The 20,202-nt window shown below is 39.0% G+C and overlaps 1 protein-coding gene across 3 annotated transcripts in view; it reads left to right on the forward strand.

Annotated features, from left to right (window-relative positions):
• Positions 1–14,503: 14,503 nt before the first annotated feature.
• The window catches only part of HERC2 (HECT and RLD domain containing E3 ubiquitin protein ligase 2), a 104,535-nt gene continuing 98,836 nt past the window's right edge, over positions 14,504–20,202 (forward strand). For 2 of the 3 annotated variants that reach the window (XM_071418248.1, XM_071418250.1), the window contains exons 1-2: positions 14,504–14,612; positions 15,310–15,429. In XM_071418248.1, coding sequence (XP_071274349.1) covers positions 15,358–15,429 — 72 coding nt within the window. In that variant the 5' untranslated portion in view covers positions 14,504–14,612; positions 15,310–15,357. The remainder of the gene's footprint in view (positions 14,613–15,309; positions 15,430–20,202) is intronic. The other variant, XM_071418249.1, reaches the window with a different exon arrangement.

Below are 20,202 nucleotides of genomic sequence, written 5' to 3' on the forward strand. Positions count from 1 at the left end.
AAAGGAAAGGAGAGAGCTGCGGCAGCAGGGCAGGTAGGGGCAGTGACCACACTGACAAGGCATGAGGGTAACCAGCCCAGATCACTGTACAAGACTAAAATGATGAATCAAGTCTGAGGTCAAGCCTGGAAATCAAGACAGCAAGTCAGGGTCTGGGTCACTGGTAAACACTAGGCATGGTGGAGCTGCCATGTAGCTTAGGCAGAGACCAAGGATGAGAGTGTCACCTTGAAAGCATCTCTAGAGAAAAGAATGGTCCCACCAATGAGACTTCTTACAGTTCTGGTTCAAGGCTGGACAGCTGCACAGCCTGGGGCCCAAGCAGTCAAACCCCTGGGAAATGGAGGGGGCTATACTCAGCCCCTGATACATCTTTGGTTCTAGATGGCTTCATATCTAGACTGGGTACATATTTTATGCCAGTTGCTTTTGATCCTGAAAGCATAAAGTTTTACAATCAATGCTATGTTGAAAAAAATGAACTGGATGATGTAATAATTCTGAAATTAAGGTTTACAGTTGTATGCATGATACAGTCATAGAAATTAGACTAATTTAAGATGTGGAAAGTAAGTGTAACACTGTGGGAGTTGATCAGAAAATATTCAGTGAAGAGGAACCCTTGTATCTTGTCAGTTTTTTCTTGTTCACCTCTGTAAATGGGTAGTACAATAATTACAGCCACAGTCTCCTTCTGATCCTTAGTTGCCCTGAAGTGTTTTAATGATGTAGTTTTAGAATTTGCAACATTAGACTTTTCTGCTTAGAGCTTTTCTGGTTCTACAGTCTGTAGTTCATTGCCATTTCTTGTTTCATGTTATTCCTTCCCACTCTGTTTTCAGTAGCTTTGCTCTCATGAGCTGGAGCACCTGAGTCACTTGATCTCAGCTCCCAGTATTCTGGCCTGAAATGCTGGCAAGTCTCCCTTCTGCCTGTCCTGCAGTGAAGGTCACTGCCCCCCAAGCCTCTCCCCCTGTGTGAATGAGCACTCAGCCCCCCAGAGTGTGTCTCCCAGGCTGCTTTCAGGTGACATTTATTCAGCCTGCTGGCCATGCTCCAGGCCATTGGGTCCTTGCTCTGGACACATTCACGTGCGCCATGTGACACAGTCTCTGAGCCAGGGCTTGGGCTAGTCCAACCTCCCTTAAATTGTATAAACAGGCCTTGGACAGAGAGGCAAAAATGGCTATACTTGAACTCCAGGAAATTTATGCTGTGACCTTTTCTAATAAAAAACCACAAGGTGAGCACTTCAGCTGCTCTTTTTTCATGGAGAGGTGGAAGGTCTCTTGTAAAGGCAGACACTGAATTATTAACCACTTACATGGGGTTCTAGTCACCATACCTCTTACCTTCTTGATAATAAGGACTGTAATTCCTTGGTAATTATTTTATAATTATTAATAATTAATTAATAATTAATCTTCATTAATTATTAAAGAAGGCATTTCCTTGTTTCATTCAAAGTATTCTAGAAACTAACAGGTGTTTTGCAATGTATATTTATTCAGTGCAATTTTTTAAAAACTGATGCAGTGTAATTCCACCTCTAAATAGGAAGGTAGAGTACTGGCAATAAAAATTTGTTTATCTGTAAGGCATGCAGCCAGTGCTGTGGCTCCTAAAATGTTTCTTCTCTCCAGTAATGGTAGGGTGGGTAAAAACCACCCTCTCCTGTCCTTGATCTCTACAATGTCACCATTGTGAAGTGGATGAGTTCCAAAATACGCAGAACTGTTAAACCTAATTGTTGTACAGTTTCAAATGCAATGGCTGCATAAATATCTGGCTCTTCTCCCAGACATTGATTCTGAACTCAAATAAACCTGTTCTAGAACCAAAGAGCAAGGGATTTTCAAGTTCACTGAGATAATCTGAGGTTTTTCTTGCAATGTTTTTTACATACTGAGATTATAGGCTTTGCTTAAAATTTTGGCAGTCCAGAGGTGGTCTCAGCATCAACCATTTGGTTGCTGCCACTCAGAAATTTGTAGTTGTTTTCTTGCAAAGTACTCTGGAGGTCATTCACCTGCTTGTGCAGCATACTGTAAACCCTGGTGAATATTTTTAGCAAACGAAGTAATTTATGAGAAGTTCTAATCAAAAGATGCAACAATAAATTTTTTCCAGACTTATCCATGATGTAGCAGTACAGTAGGACAGAAAATGTTTGAATGATATGACTTTTGAGACTATAACATCTCATCCAAGTACTTTCTCTTCCTTACAATCTCTTCTGTACTTAGCCTTGTTGGTGCTCTCTGGTAATACACTGGCTTTTGCATATATTTCAAAATTGGAGAACTCTGGGAATAAAATATTAGTCCAGAATAGTGCCAAATACAAAAAAATCGAACAAAAATTGGTTGATATATTTTTATTGATGTCCATAACAAATTACTATACATTATAGTGATGAAAATAGAATTTGTGTAGTCTGTATGGCTTTCTAATAGTCTTGTGGAAAATCAGGACTACTCAAGGATTGCAGTCTTTAGTTAGAGGATTAATTTTTTTAATATAAAGATGGCTCTGCAAGATGCCTTCATTACAAAAGGTGCTGATCAGTGAACAAATGGATTGTTTGTTATTTTAGTTACCAGTTGGGTTGTTAATGAAGACTAACTGGACACCATTTTTCATTTCTTCTCATGTCCAGGATGGATGTGTCAAGAAAATACATGGGATGCTCCTGAGAGCTAAATTTGAATGTAATATTTGCATAACAGGCAAAAATGTCTTACAGTGCAAAGTTGTATTTACTCTGTATCACCAGCACAGTATTGAAACAAGACTCTGAAAAGTGAAGATGAATTAATACATACAAAGTAATTTTCATTTACAGGGTTATTTATTTTGCACTTTTCCCATTATTATAATTCTTTACTTTGCAGTAATATTTTTGATGTACTAGAATTAGTGACATGTTAATTACTGCTGTCCATTTTGATGGATATTAATGCTTTAAGGTTCAAACTCTAACTTAGTTTAGCCAGTAACAGCTCTTTCCAGCTAAACTAAGCTAACAAGACTGCCATGTAGATTTGATAGCAGATAGTATATACCAGTGAACTCAGGGAAAGCATCACTTAGAGTCAGTCTGTCAGTTGTCTGTCTATGTTGTGATTAATCTACAAAACATCCAATGTATCAAGAAGCTGTAAAAGCACTGGGACTGATTTAGTTTTTGAATTAGAGTAGTGAAATATTAAAGCTATATTGGAAGTCCTCATTGCTACTGCAAGGCCACTTGACCAGAGTCAGCAGCCAGCAAGCCTTTGTTACATGCAGAGGACTTAGTGCCATGTTAGCTACTGAAATGAGAGCTGTTTGCATAAATGCAAAACTTCTGTCCTTATGTAGTTCTGACCACTCAAAGCATCACCCACAAAGCCACTTATGACAGTTATGTAAAGTAGTTGAAGATCTGTTTGTTGCTCATCTTATAAAGAACCAAGGCAATGTCTACTTTTGCCCCTGCTGGACTCTGTTAGGGAAGATAATTTACAGCTAAGACTTTGTGAGACTCTTCCACAGAACAGCAAACGATGCTAAAATCAGATGCAACATATGTTTTCCAAAATGTTGAAGATAATTAAAACTCACACTGATTTCTTAGTATATGGAAAATCTTCCAGAATACATACAGCCATATATGTTTCAGCATCTCCTATATTACTCTACTTGTTGGCAGGGGATTGACATAGTAGTGAGGATGTTGCCTCAGCGTTGTCACTAATACTCTGGACAATTGGTAAAAAGTGAAAAATTAGGGCATAAGTGGGTTGATGTGCAGTAATATTTGTATGGGGAGGCCCTTTTAGCTCCTCCCTTTTGTTTCCATTTCACTCTATGATAGTGGAGTGCTCTCTCATCTACTCTGTGAAGTCTTCTTGTGATATATCTGCATTGAATGGTGGAGCAACTCCCTGAACTTCTTTTGGACTGTGTTCTGAATAACTCCTGTATCTGGTACCCAAAAGGAAGGATACAGGCAAATTACTATTAATTAACCAGTTAGTGAACAATGAAAATAGACAATACAGCCTAAATTACTATTCTGAAGTAATTTTTAAAACAGAGGTTTCTGGAGCTCTTCCTCAGGGCTGGAGCATTAGAGAAAAATCTCACTGTAGAAGAGTCTTCAATAAAAAGCATTTCCTAGTTAAACTCATGTTGGCTTGCAGGTCTCAGGAAAGAGATGACATTGGGGCAGCAGAGGGATGGGTGATGAACCTCTCTGGTGACCAGTGACAGCACACAAGGAAATGGAATGAAGTGTGGTCAGGGGAGGTTTAGGTTGGATAACAGGAAAGTGTTCTTCACTAGAGGCTCACCACAGGTGGTTGTCCACTGGAATGCACAGCTCCCCAGGGCAGCGGTGATGGCACCAAGCCTGTCAGGGTCCAAGAAGTCATATGGCTAAGTTTGAGCTAATCACTTCTCCCTGAGAAGCAGGGAGTTGGATTTCATTACCTTTATGCATCCCTTCCAGTTTTAGAATAGCATAAAATATCTTGATATTCTATGAGTCTATAGGCTTAAAGGATATGTTTTTGCCTTACCAAGTTCCCAAGTAGATTCAGTAACTGTTTTCTTAAATATATTGTCATCTTATATTTTGGAATTAAACTATTTTCCTAATTATTATGTACATGAGAAATACATCATCATAGCTTGTTAATATGACAAGAAGCATTGTGTTTGTAGTGATATTTTTGTTGAGGTGACTAAGATTAATAAATTTGATTTAAATCTGGGCATCATAATTCACTGCTAAAAAGTATTCTGATAGTGAAGAGAAGCTGTAATGACAATTTTGAACTAGCATTTTCTGAATAGAGAAATTGACAGTTAACACATGAAGTGCTAACCAAATCTAGTTTGTAATTTCCTGGGAGTAAACCAGCTGTAATGTAATGTAACAGGACTAACATAACTGGAGTGACTGCATTTAACTATTATCAGAATTGATTTTAGAAATGAGATGAGAGTCCTGTGACCTCTCTTCTTAATTAAAAAAAAGAAAAATATTGCAATTTTTTCTTAAATGTCACAGAACCATGACAAGAGTTTACTCTGAGCACCATCTGTATATGTTCATTCTTCCAGCCTTACAATCTTACTTCAGATTGCACTTCACTGTCTTTCTTTCCTGTGTAGTGAGCAGAAAGATGCCTGTACTTCTCAATTCCTCCATCTCACTTTGGGGTAGAATGAATTACATTTGAGGTGTCTATCCCTTGTCACTGACACTAGAAGTCATCCCAAGGACTGTCTCAGAATGGATAATGCTAGCTAAAATCAATCCTACCTGTACTTACAGCAGTGTATGTGGGAGGGGAATTGATGGTCACTGATTATAATAAAACAATATGCTTCTGGAGTATTATATCTGATATTTCTGTATTTTATATGCATAATCTTAGGGACATACCTCCAATTATATCTAGTTTAGACCCATGTAAATCAGTTCTAACTGGTTTACTCCAGGTCAAACTTTGTGTCTACAGTTGTATTTCTCAGACAAGAAGTAAATACAACTGCATATTTCAAATGGGATTTCAGCTGTTTGTCCTCAAAACAGGAAGGAAGATGGTCACAATTTGAGTAACTCATAAAAGTAAAGTGATCTTTTTACCTATGACATATTTTAAATTAGTAAGATATTAACAAACATCACTAATATCAGAATCAGAATTATTTCAATATAAATGTGACAGGCTGTAAAACAAGATTTACCTTTTGGCTTTGCTCTCAAAAGCAGTAGGTTACCTTCAAAGCCAGTTTTGATTTTTCTCAGGTTCTCTTGAGGCTATGGTAATAATTCACTTTTCTCTTTGTGATACTATTATTTATCAGGAAACTGAAAAGAATTTAAAATGCCATCAGTAATGGAAAGGGTTGATTGTATGAGTGATAAAGGATAAAAACTGAAAATCACTCCTGTCTTTCATGGATTACGGTGAAAGGTTGAGTCCCTCTGGAAAGAAGTAGGAGCAGGAATCAGACTCTTCAGGTGGTGGAAGATGAGTATTTGGTGTTTTGAAATGCATGTGTATACAGAGCCAGAAGTGCACACAATTACTAGGGGTCATTTGTGTGAGTGGCAGGGAAGCTGTAGAGGAAGGGCTCTGAGATTGGTGATAAAGCAGGAGTCCTCCCACAGCATGGCTATCACAGAGGAGCGTTCAGTCAACCTTAAAGTAAAGTTTTCATAAATGTTTGTTGAAATCTTCTATACTGTCTGCAAATACTGCAGTAATTTGAAATTGATATAGATGAGAAGATTCATAGCAGCAGTTTGCCAGGCTCTAATTTTCTTCAAAGGAATATGAATAAGGCAGAAAAGATAGCAGAGGTCTGATTTTTCAAAAATACTGATAACTGGCATGTTGAGTCTGATTTTTCAAAAAACTGGCATGTTGAAATGATGTGTCAGGGACAAATCTGTGATCTGGTTGAAAGGGCGTGCAAAACTATGGCTCTGAAGAAAGCATTAAATAATGGGCTCAGGTCCTGTGCAGTGTTCAGTGGTGTAAATACTTCTGTACTGAAAGCAGAAAAGACAACAGGTGCAAATGCTGTTGGTTGCAACAGTTTATTGTGCTTGTAGCCAACATAACCCAAATCCATAGAAGACCTAGTGCTGGAACAAGCTGAAGCACACATTGTCCCAGTAGATTGTTTTCCTTCCTGTTTGAGCTCATTTAATCTTAGATCACTAACATTGTTGGTGTCCCAACCCCAAACTTTATGGTGCAATTTACATTATTAACATATCTGAAATATCATGCCTTTCTCCCTTGAGGATAAAACAAGTTCCTGAAATAGTAATATGTGGGGTTGGCTAAACAGAAGAGTTGCTAGAAACTCTGTTCATGAAAGGGCATGCTAGAGAAGCCCAGCACAGATTCTCCACAACAGTTTTTACACCTCTCTCTAAACAGAGCTGTGGACACTTGCCTGATTCATTAAGATGAGTAGCCTGTTGTTATTTTGGGCTTGGATTTATCTAAAATATTAAAGGACAGACCTAACAATTTGTCTTTATTCTCTTCCCTCCTCCCCCACCCTGGCCATTATACCCAGGATTGTGTTTTGACCCACCTGCCCCTGACCTTTCTATTCCACTGCCTACGCCCCTCCCAACATCCTGTAGCCAGGACAATCCATGGCAAAAGATGAACTTGTCCTAACATTTTCTTGTTTTAAAGTAAATTTGTTCTTTTTTCCTTATGAAGCATTTTGGTATGAAAGGATACCATATGGCTCTAGGTTAACAAATCCTTTATAGAAATACCACTTCCTTTCCTGCTTAAATGAGTAAAGGTTCCCTATCAACATTCACAAAGGATTTCCCTATATCCTGAGCAATGTATAAAAGCTAAAGTAGTTTTGGCCACCTTCCAGGCATTACGAGAAATACAATACTCGGTAGCTTCTAAATAGAAAGAAGTAAAATTAGCATCCCACTTCCTTCTCATATATTGGGAGATTTTCCTTATGCACTGATTATTGGCTAAAGGTTACTGTTCTCCTCTCTATCTAGTAAAATTTCCTTCTGCTGCAGCCACCCACCCTAACTAAAGGGCATGAGACTTTTTTATTTTTGAGATCAAATAGATGTAATGCTTTTTCTTGTTTTGGCAAATCACTTTCATTTTGGTTCTAAGTTTTCTGCAATGACCTAGCTTTGCCTAATGAATTAGGAAAAAGTTGCAACATTTGTTTTTAAACTCAAAATTCAAAATGGTTTTGCTGCTGAAAGTGCCTACTGAACATCCCTCCATCATTTTAAATGATTGTGAAGCGCTTGTGTTGCATTGCCTGTTGAAAGGTTAATTTGCAAATTTGAATACTGATAATGTATTTCCATGGTATTAGGACAATTCTGCCCTCAAGAGATAGCTTAGTATAACAATGATAGATTTCAATTTCCAGTGTAATACCATGTTGATTTTTACTACCCTTAGCATTTCCTTGTTGTTTGGGGGGATTTTTAAATTACATCTTGACCAGTTTGCAAATCTAGTGTTTGTAGGTGAACAGTTTTATGAATATACTTTAACACTGTAATAAATCTTTAGACGGTATTATTACCTAACCTTATACAGAATGTTCTTGTAATTGAAAAGACCTTTTAAATGCAAGCATTTTCTTCTTGGCTCTCAGCTGAGAATTGTATTTAATTTGAAAATGATAGCCTATGGAAGTTGCTATTTTCAAGTATATGGAGGATGCTATTTTTTTAGTATATGGAATATATAATGTTTTTTTTCCATCTGAATTGCTGACATATCCATTACTGTATATCAAATGTTTTTAATTCCAACAGGTCTGTAATAGATATCTGAATATCTGTGTGATGTATGCTTCCAAAGCCTCATGAAGATCTGTCTAGTGGGCAAACTCAAGCTGGCATTTCCAAAGCTACTTTGCAAGTCAGAGAACAGCATGCATCTCGAATATTTTATGAAGTGATTATTTTGAATTGATAATTTAAAGAAATAACACGAAGAGCCACAGAGAACTCATTACTGCTGATATGTTTAGGGATGTAGGATTAAATCTGATCAGACTGGTTTGGGCTGTAAAGCAAGAGACTCCCTGATAGAAACACTGGGTCTGGCCTGGGGGAAGGAAAACAACTGTTCTTCTCTAATGGAAGACATAACCTGGAAAGCAAGCTTCTGGGCCTGTGTTTTTCTGGAAGACTAAAAACTAGCATGGTTAGCATTGTGTGAGTGAGGCTGTGTGGATGAGGAAGATTATACCAGGCTGAATTTCTGAGCTTAATGAAACTGATGAAAACGTTACTGCATGCTTTAACAAGGACAGGATTCACTAGAATATTAAAAATAATTAACTATGCAAAATGTAATTAACAACAAATTCTAATTAGCTACCTGTGGAAATTGTGCCTTTACTGTCACAGTTTTTCTTTCTTTTTTTTCCCACTTCTCTGTATTCTGAATTGCTTTTCCAACACCACCTCTGCAACTGTGCTGTGTCAGCTGTGCAATATACTGTGATTCAAACAACAGTGTTCTCACAAAGAAAAATTGTCACAGGAGAAGAACTTGTTAAAATTTTGATTGTAAGCAATATTTGTCATTTTGAACTGGAATAATAAAAGACAGGGAGGGGTTAACCTAATTCTGTTTAATAGAGAAACAACACAGTTTCCACACTAGAACTTACATGACTGTCTAGTAAAGGTAGGAGTGAAACCACCTTGGAAGTAATAATGCAAAGGATAAAGGTTGGAAGGGAGATCCATTAGCGAAATGGAAGAGATGTAGCAGGGCTGTTACTGCTGAAAATGAGAAAGGAACAGAAAGCCATGCACACAGATGGAAGATCTTGTTTCATTGTTCTGAGGAGTGTGAGGAAAGACAGGATACTGATTGCAAGAGGCTTGGGTTTCTGAACATGGAAGCTGCTTCTTTGTTTGGTTATTCTTCTCATTATGTAAATAATATTTATTCAGTAATGAAAATGGTTAGTAGAAAGTGCTGTTGTGATTGTTTAGAAGTATTGGCGAATATGGGAAAGGAGGAGAATCCTCTTGTGTCCTTACTGTTCTGTTTTCCCCCTGCAGAAAGCACTGGTGTGGCATAATAATATGTATTGACCAACTTGAACTGATGGCATTCTTTGCAAATAACACAGTAAAGAAATAATGGGCCTTACCATGAGCTTCTAATTGTATAAAACTGAAATTTTGGCCAACTGCTCAGTTCAGAGTGTACTGAAATAATAAAGGCTAATTTCTCACTTTCTTTGGGAAAGCCTCCATCCGTCAGAAGTAAGCCAGGGAATTCTTTGAGACTTGTTTTAAGCCTGAAGTGGACTGGATTTTGTGTTTTGTGTATAATAATACACAAAGGCTTCCAAACTCAGTGGGACAGCTCGACACAAATGGCTCTTGACAAAAAAAATTACAAACAAAACAGGAATTGTCTCGCAGTGAGCAGCTAGGCACTGCTCTTACAGAGATGGTTTTGTGTCCCATTCACATGCATAACACTTCTTGATATTCACTAATGAGAGACAAAAACGCCCCACATTCCATTGCTGTTATCACTAGAATGGAATCCCTAGAGCGTACACATTTTAAATAATTATTAATTAGTAAAGATCTCATGCTGACACTGAGAAGACCTGCAGGTAGGACTAGATGCTATTTTTATGTAAACATATATTTGCTTATTTTTGTCCCTCTTCATGAAAAAAAAGTAAAAATTGCTCTCACCATTTGTTCATTGGCTCTTATGGTTTTGCATTTAGTTATTTGAGAATGCAATTGCCTCAATTTTTGAGACCGATCTTATAAAATACTTATGAACTCATTTTCACAACTGAAATAGAAAGAAATATGGCACTGCTCAGATTTTCCAAAGATACTTCTCTTTCTTCTGCCTGTTCTGCTTCAGATTCTTGTGATAGATTTGCTTTATCCAATTAACATCCCTCCCCACCTCCTTAGGCTGGCCTGACAGTGTTACAAATTGGAGGTGAATGTATTAACTGCATGGAGGTGAGGGTTCCATTCATGCTACCAGCCCCACCTTCTTCAGCCTTCCGTGGTTTTCAGAGTTCCCATGTGCACCACCAGCCATTTTTCCTCTACATCCTGCACCTCTACAGCACCTTGCCTCCTGCAGAAGGCAGTGTGGTTCCTCTACCACATTTACAAAAAAAAGAGGTCTCCTGCCCACAGCCTAACATTTCTAAAGTACTCTGTATTGTTTGTAGGTGTTCTAAGAGGTAGACAAGAAAATGTGACCCCTTGGTTTTAGCGTGCCTTTCATTTGGATGTCTTTAATTTTTGCTTTAATCTATAATAGGAACAAATTGATCTAGAATGTGCCTAGAAGTGGATACAAGTAAATGAGTGACTGTATCTGAGCATGGAAACTAGATTTTTCCATGTCCAACAATTTCTCTGGAGGAAGTAATAAAGATGGGGACAGATTTTGACAGACTTGTAGTGAATGCAGAGAGCTGCACCTAGCTCACTAGCTCTCTGCCATGCAGCTCCTGAGGATGTTGGTGGCTCTAAGGCAATGCTGTTATAGAATCACAGAATGGTTTGGGCTGATTTTAAAGGTCATCTCATTCTAAACCCCTTGCCATGGGCAGGGACACCTTCCACTGGACCAGGTTGCTCAGAGCCCCATCCAACCTGGCCTTGAACACTTCCAGGGATGGGGCATCCACAGCTTCTCTGGGCAAGCTGTGCTAGTGCCTCAATACCCTCACAGGGAAGAATTTCTTCCTACTGTCTAACTGGGGTGTGCATTTGACAATCCATCAGATCCATTTAATTAATATCTCAGGTGTAAAGCAGGTTGCTTGAGCAAGCTGCAGCACTAAGAATGATGCCTGGAGAACTGATTTGCAGGATCATATAACCCTGCTTTAAGATGGAAATATGCATCAGGAGAGTGAAACACAAAGCTTAGAGTGCTAACATTTCAACAGTTTGTTTTGAACTTGCTTTCTGAAGTCTGTCAGACCTTCATTACGTTGGCCAGTCTAAAGTGATACAGCTCGCCTTTGTTATGTAAATAACATCAGAATAACAGCTATTGGTGGACTTAATACTGCAAATGCTCTGTATAAAGAGACTTCAAATTTTCTGATTATTTGAAGTCTCAGGTTCCTGAGACTTCAAATTTTCTGATTATTTGAAAAATAAAATTGTTTTTAATAATGTTATCAAATAAATTATTCATGTAGTTGTACCAGACATACTTACCCTCTGGAAAATGTGGCGGGTGCATATTTTTATAATTGAGAATGCCATTTGATATTGCCCCATGCTATTATAGTGCATTTCAAATGGAAAAAAAATGTTCATCAGAAGTGAAATCTAAATCTGGATATACAAAATAACACATAAATTCTTCATAAGTATCTCTGGCTTTGAATTTCCATGGTTACTGCACCCAAATATAATTTTTGTTGAAGTGAGTGTGTACCTGCTAATTGGACCAGTGATTCAAATCTAACAAGTTGGCTCATTGAGCACTTTTCAAATTCTTCACATCAGGAGTTCCAACAAAGGCTACTGCCATTTTTTATTTAATAAAAGAAAACTTCTGGACATCAATGTAGACTGTCTAAAGATGATAATCTTGAAAAGCCAAACCAGAACTAGCAGTGAATGTTGCATTTACAAATTATGTTATTTACATATCACTTGCAAATCGTTTAAACAAGCAGTAGGCACAACTGGTGGGCACTGTGGTTTCAAGCAAGTTTTCATAATTCCTTTTAGATTGGGCTCCATACATAAAATGTAGAACTATTAAATATCCTGACTTGGAAGGGACCCACATGCATCATTGAGTCCAACTCCTGGCCCTGCATAGGACACTCCCAAGAGTCACACCATGTGCCTGAGAATGTTGTCCAAATACTTCTTGAACTCTGTCAGGCTGGTGCTGTGACCACTTTCCTGGGAAGCCTGTTTGGTTGCCCAACCACCCTCTGGGTGAAAATCACTTTCTTAGTAGCCAACATAAACCTCCCCTGGCAACTTCATGCTGTTTCCTTGGGTCTTGTCACTAGCCAACACAACGAACTGTGTCTGCCCCTCCTCTTTCCTTCATGAGGAAGTCTCCCCTCAGTCTCCTCTTCTCCTGGCTAAAGAGACAAAGTGATCTCAGGTCCTACTCATACAACTTCCCTTCAAGGTCCTTCACCATCATTGTGTCTCTTAAAGAATAATTCAAAAATGTTGCCATCCTGGCTGGGTGACCTATATTAAACTCCCATGACGACATCCACTTTATTTGTCTGTCCCTTAATCCTTATGTTTCAAAGCAGTTTTTATCCCTATCTGGATTATGTTAATATGACTACTTTCCTACATTTTCAGTCTGCCAGGTAAGACAAGAGTAAAGTATTTCCCATCCTCGTGCACTAACATGTAGGCATTTGGGAAGGTTTTTCAAAGGAAACTACTTTTGGTTTTGAAAGCTTATATTTTAAAAGTTCAATCAGTAACATGAGGAAATGGAGTATTTCTATATTTTAATATAAATTTTGAGGCATTTCAGAAGTTTTGTAGAGTATTTTACTTCAAATGCCTACTCTATCTTGATTCAAGAGGTGTCTGTGATAAACGACAGACTAACCAGTTAGGTGATGGTTGCATTTTTTACTTTGAAAATAAAGCCCAGAGAATAAAATTCCCTGTTTTATTACAATGCTTCTTACATAATAACAACAACTAAATGTTGTGTACCTTTGCCTAAAAATGCCAGCAAATGGTCTCAGTTCTGTTAGCATTTCATTGACATTCAGTCAGTGGCTTCATGTTGGCCAAACCCAGTAACAGTCCCATCTGCCAAGTCTTGCTCTACATTCCTAATTCCTTAGCTGCCAGGGAACAGGAGTCTAAGTATTGTGAGAAACTTGACTTCTGGTTTATTTGAATTTCAAACTACTAATATACATCCCCAACAAACTTATGCTGAAGGATGATTATTTGCCTCAGAGCAGTTTCTCCCTTGAGCAATCAGTCATATTTGCCTCTAGACTCCTGTTATTGCCTGCCATTAGCAAGTTCACACTTTATTCCCCAGCATCCTTATTCCTTCATGTGTAGTGGCATCACTTTACTGTTCCCAGCCTTTGTTCCTTCCCTTACAGACGATGCAGAGGATGCAGAGTTACTGATATTTTCTTTGCAGTGGTCTTTACTTACACAACCAGCAATGGGCAGAAACTGATGTACAGGAAGGTCCAGCTGAATATGAGTTTCTTTACCGTGTGGATGACCTTGCACTGGAACAGATTGTGCAGAGGGGTTGTGGAGTCCATTTCATTGGAGATATTCAGGAAGCATCAGGACAATCAGTGTCACAGTATTATTAGGGTTGGCAAAGACTTTGGAGGTCATCCAGTCCAACACCTCTGCCAAGGCAGGGTCACCTAGAGCAGGTTACTCAGGAACACAGCAAGGTGGGCTCTGGATGTCTCCAGAGACAGACACACCGTGCTGCACCACCTGCTCCAGGATGACCCTGCCTCAGTAGGGAGGCTGGACCAGATGCCCCAGCGTGGTCTCTTCCAACCTTTCCCACTCTGAGATTCTGTTTGCCTCCGAGCTACTCCTTACTAACCTTTCTCGTCTGAAACACTTAAAAAGCTACTTTATTTAAGAAGTCAACAGTACAGTTTGCAGATGGCCCTTCAATGACTTAAACAACCCTTTTTGGTTTTTTTGTTTTTTTTTTTTGGTTTTTTTTTTTTTAATCTCTGCATCCCGGCTGTAAGGATGCTCTCATCCCGTTACTACCGGCGCGGCTCCGCCCGCCTGGCCGTGGCGCTGCCCGCCCCGCTGCGGGACAGGATGTCCCGCCTCCCGCCGCTCTCCCGATTGGCAGGGAGCTCCGCTGGCGTACGGGGGGCCGAACTCTCCCCGTCTCCAGTAGCGGCGGAGCGAGGGAGGGATCGGCCAGCGGCTCCGCCGGCGGAGGGGTGGGGGGTGGGCGGGCGAGGGAAGGAGGGGCGAGGATTACCCGGGGCCGAGCGGGCGGCGGTGCAGCGGGAGCCGGATCCGCCGCTGCCGCCGTCGCTGCCGCGGCTGCTCGGTGAGTGTGGGAGCCCCGGCAGCCCCGCCGGGCTCGGGGGCGGCGGGAGGCAGCGGCGGCGGCGGCGGCGGGGGAGCGCGGCCTCCGCTCCGCATCCCGGGAGCGCCGCGGGAGGGGCAGGCGGGGCAGGGCCGGCCCCCGCGGCGACCCCTGCCCGGGCGGGGCTCTGCCTCCGCTTCCCGAGCCCCCGGCCCGGCGCCGGGCTGCCCCGGCGGGTGGGAGCCGTCAGGGCGGTGACAGCGGGGCGGGAGCGCGGGGGTGGGATGCTCGGCAGAGGGGGAGCCCCCGGCCGCGGGGAGGAGGGGGTGCGGGTGACCCTGATAATCGCTTTATGTTGGCCTGCGGCTTGCGTAATCTGCGATCAATTATTTATTTCATGCACCACTTACGGGGCTGAGGGGCAGCGTTAAGGCCTTCGGTGTGGCTCAGCGCAGCAGAAGGGAGGCTTCCTTCCCACGGGTGTGACAGGGAGGGGATGTGCAGGCTTTTTTCTGGGTTCAGGTAGTATTCCTAATGCGCGTTCCTCTCCCCGTGCAAATTCAGGGGATGTGAACGAGCGAGGTCCTTCTTCATGATACATTTTTAAAGATCGAGTGGAAGCAGTCCTAGTCTGAACAAAAATAACCTTGTGTGGTTTACTTCATGTGCTAGATTGTCCTTTTTTTTATTTTTTTCTTTCTCTCCGCTCATTCTGTAGCAGGTTGGGCTGCTCAGCCAGCCTGGAGAGAAGGCTGAAGAAGGAAACATGTCTTCTGATTCTTTTTGTCTGTCTGCTCAAGCAAGGTTTGACTCCAAATGGTTGAAGACAGACTTGCAGGTAAGGACTTTGGTCATATTGCATTGTGACCTTTCAGGTGCTGTTCAAGGATGCTTTTAGTCCAAAAAGCTGACAAGTAGAAGATTGCAGCTCTTGAGATAGTGTATAGGTTTTCCCAGGTATGCTGATTTATAAGTGGCTTTGAAGAAACACCAAGTTATTTTGATCTGCAAATAGATCTGCATTTTCAGTCCAGTCCCTTCTGCTTTGAAACAAGCTGGGCTACATATGTGTGTTATCTTTGCTGAGTGTCAAAGCTCCTGGCAGAGTATGTGGCATTTCTGCTAGAACTATAAATTCTTATTTAGGTTGTTGCTAAATGTCTTGCCTGCATATGAGCTGGCAGTTTTAATGCACAGGAGAACTGAAGCGAAAGGCAATGGAAATGTAATTTATATTTTGAAGAATTCAAATTAGATTTTGCTGCAGTTGTTTGCATTATGAATAAAAGGTTCCTTTAAATTTTGTCCTTTTTGAGTTTTTTGTCAAAGGTACAAGGTTGAAATGGAAGTGGTCTTCATTGAAATATACCAGTATTTGATGAAAGTTTTCTTTTGTCTTAGAAGATTTCTTCATTTAGCAAAGTTGTGTGATATGGGGAGGAGGAGGATATGAATATGTTTTCTTAAATCAGGTTTTGCAAATAAATGGAAAATATAGAGAAATAGAGTAGTTTGGGTCAGTTATGTTTGTTGTAGATGAAATGAATAACTAGATTAAGTCCTTGTGTCTTCACCTTCTTTTACCCAGATGTTGCGTATAGATCTCTTACTTTGAATAACCTTTCCAAGTTTCAACTCAAAACTGTGAAATTCTTTTTGGGGTGGGCCAGCCAGTGTTATTCTTTTGTTACTGTTAATGATAGTGCTCCTGAAAAAACTCTTAAAAATTCCATCTTCGTGACTTAATCCCAGATTACCTGCTGATAGTCTACATGCTTGAGTTGTTCTTATGGTTAGACAAGGATTTTCCCCATGCAGTTGTGATTTAAAAGCAGCCTTTCTCCAGTATTTTACATCAAACAAGATAAATTGGAATCAGAAGTGACAGATATAGCCTAAGAGATTCCATTATTTAGTAGGTCTTGAATGTAAATGCTATGCAATGACAGGGCTTGCTCTTGATTTGGTTAGATTAATTTTATTTTCATCTTTTGTTCCTACCAAAGTAAAAGTTTCAGTCTAAAGTCAGATGTTTCTCTAATGTAGTAAATAAAGATGCTATACAACATTTTGGAGGCAAGCATATTAAGAAATAGGGAAATATTTTTTTTGTTTTCAGAAGAGTGGCTTTTAGATTACATTATATTGTATATAGTGATTGTTGAATACAGGGAAATTTATCTGAAAAAGTGGCAACCTTTGTTTGTAACACCTGCTGACTATGCATTGCCTTTTCTTCTCTATTATATGAAATATAATAGAGGGGTGAAAAATGTGACTGTTCATGTGATATATCAGATTTTTCCTTTTTTGTAGTGCCTTTTTTTCTACATCACTTTTTTTTTACTAATTATTCAAACTTTTGATAGGAGGGTTTCAGTTGTCATGGATTATTTTCAGTTGTGTGTATAAATGCAATGATATTATTTGTGATTCATTAGACTGTAGCTTAGTTGATGTGTTACAAGACTTCCTTTTAATAATAAAAATCTGCATTTGTAGCATATTTCTATGAATAAATGCTCTTACTTACACAAGTTCTTTATGTGTAATAACAAGTTAAACTCTTAATTGTCAGAGTACTCCTTTTTTTTTTTTTTCCTTCCAATCAAGCTATAGTCAGAATAATGAGAATAATGAAATAAGAGAACAGTAATGATTTGTCATGTGCTGGATGCAAACATCACTTCTCTGGAATCTGAAGACAAGCCAGGCCTCCTGGGTATAATATAATTTTCTTATTAGGTTACCTGTTTTTGGTATTACACAGGTCCTCATCACAGAACTCTTAATTGGATGCGTGTGTTCAGTATTTAAAAAAATTGAGCATGTGAATCTTGAGTAGCATCTTTTAATGTATTAAATGGCAGATGCCTTCTGTAAAGGACAGGGGTTTTGGGCTCTGGAGAATTTTTCTACTACATGAATGATTATTTTAGCTGCTTGTTGGCTAGCATGACCTAGCTGCGTGTGGTTATTTTTTTTAATGGGTATAAATCCTGAGTCTTAATCCTTTGAGTTCTATGTGTACTGAATATGTAGATTTCTTAATGTGCTTGTTTTTACTGGCTCAGCTGTAGAAGAGCCCTATTGGTGCTCAAGAGACTGTCAGCAGGAATTGAAAAGGTGAACACAGTACTATGAGAGGTTTGAAGAAGACATGCTAAATTTATGTGAAAGGATTAAAATGACTACAGATTGTTTGGAATTGGACCCTGGAACTCTTCACTTTGTAGCTACATTTTTAACTTCTCAGTGTACAGCAGTCCAAGAATGAGTAGGTGACAGTCCTTGTAGAAACAGAATTATTCTGGGGAATTACATTAGGAGGCATACAGAGACTGATTAATTTTTAAAATAAATTCTGCTGCTAAAAAATTTGGGGTGTATTGCTAGGATTGGAAGTAAAATGGTTTCATTTGGTGGCCTAGTATCTCCAAAGTACTTTTTTCTTTTTTTACTTTTTTCCTTTGTCACTGTTGCTAGAGAGTTTGTTTTTTAGACTTGATAACTGGAAGTTATTGATGATTAGGCCAATGAAATCTCTCTTAAAATTATTGCATTCTTTTTTGCATTTGCTCAAGAAGATGTTGCATGAATAGTGTAATACACAATATTCTAGTACTATTTGCATTAATAAGTACTATGTTGTGGCATTAATACAATAAGAAAAGAGTGACATGTGGATTGTAACATGGCTTGTGTTTAATCACCTGTGTGCGTCACTGTTGCAGCTGGTGCCCAGGCCAAATTTAAATGTTCTTACTCAGTTTTGGGATGTTACTGCTGTGAGATAGAGGCAGTGGGATGTAGCATGTTAATACTGCTCTTAAGTGAATATCAAAGGCACAAGTCCTTCTGTAGTAGCAGTGACCTTCTGGCCTGCACAATTACCTGACATGGTGTGAAATGTTAATGGAACTGCATCTTCACAATGTTTTTTGCTTACATTATTTTTTCTGAAACTGAACAATACTATTTTAGGAAGCCAAAGTGCTCCACAAAGATCCAAATGCAACCTGTAACTGCTCCATGTCTTTTTAAAAACTTTGTAATTATTTGCATGATCTATGGCTACTAGTGTAATTTTGAAGTGCTCGGAAACATTTCTTTTACTTAAAAAAATCTAAATTTCCTGGTGGAGCAAAATAGGATACTCTCTGTTATCTGTAAAAATAGACTGTTACAGCAGCTGAAATATCAGGGTAATACAGCTGAATATGAGAACATCAGTACACAATATGTAGTATGTTCTCCTATGACATATATCAGCAGGATGTGTATAACATCATCATTAATAAAATAGTCCTGTGAAGTTATGAAATAGGTGGATTTTAGTGCAGGCCACTTTTTCATGTATCATTCTTAATACAGTTGCTTGAATTTATAAGTTACTTATTTAGATTTGAATTAATGCATTGAAAAGGCCTACCTATTGATGACTATTACTAGTAGGAACCATTACATTTATAGCAAAACTTTGTGTGTCATGGGAGATTGTGTTTCAATGACTGTTCCTAAGGAAGACATCCTTTATTATAAAAAGGGAAGATTAAAATTGTTTACTTAAACCTCAGTAGGTACCCAGTTTGTGGAATCAAACTGTGCTTAAAATAATTCTGATTAAATAGATGTACTGTACAACTAAATTAGAATCTTATGCAGAGACCTTTAATTAGTGATGGATGAATAACTAAAAACTAGAATTGCTGTGAGCTAATGGGATGCATGTGTGTGTTCAAATGGAGTTTAATTAGGCTGCTTATTCTGGATCCTGTGGAGAACTGTTGTGCTTAATAGCAGGAGTTAGAGGGAAAAACTTTTATTTTCCTGTAGTGTGGAGAAAAACTTTAGGCAACAGTCAAGGTGTAGGAGCTGTCTGCAATAGGAAAATGAAGTATTTCCATCAGTTTTGATGGAGTTCATGCTTGGCAGACTATTTCTGTCATTATCTTTTGTCACAGAGATGAAAATAATTTTTTTGAAATTAAATAGCCACCTTTAAGAGTTGCATTAATTTGAAACCTTTTTACCCTTCCTTTGAAGTTATATTCATCATTTGTATTTTCTTGAAAATCCTACCTTCCAACATTCAGATCAGTGTCTTTACTTGTGAGAAGATTATGTAAAGAAATGATGTCTTGGCTATTAAAAGCAAGAAGTTGGTGAAAGTTGCTGTCTCTATTTTGTTGTTTCCTGTTAATCTTCTTTGCTTTGGTTTTCTGATCAAAAAAATGAAGGGCTTATTTGGAAGCTCTTACAGTAAACTGCAAATGAGGACTCCTTTGTAATTAAAGGAAGTGAACTTTGTGATACCAATTTTTAAAAGTTATTTTAAAACTGAAGTAGTGCTGTCTCTCCTAAATAAGTGATTTCCAGATGGAGGGAAAAACACTCCATGTGGTGTGATAGGTTAGAGAAATTAGATTTAATCCATAGGTTCAAATATTTGTGTTCAGACAGAGCTATTCTTCAGATGTATAAAAATAGGGAATTGCATAATTTTTCTTTCTGTGTGACTATTTACTGTTAATTTTTCCAGCAAGTGGAAGACCAGCAGCCTGCTATTATGGGGATGTTTCTAGTTTAACCCCAAATCTGTTACAATAAT

The sequence above is a fragment of the Agelaius tricolor genome, unplaced genomic scaffold (assembly GCF_023055355.1).
Source record: "Agelaius tricolor isolate 1412-34295 unplaced genomic scaffold, bAgeTri1.0.p SCAF_79, whole genome shotgun sequence".
Lineage (NCBI taxonomy): Eukaryota > Metazoa > Chordata > Aves > Passeriformes > Icteridae > Agelaius > Agelaius tricolor.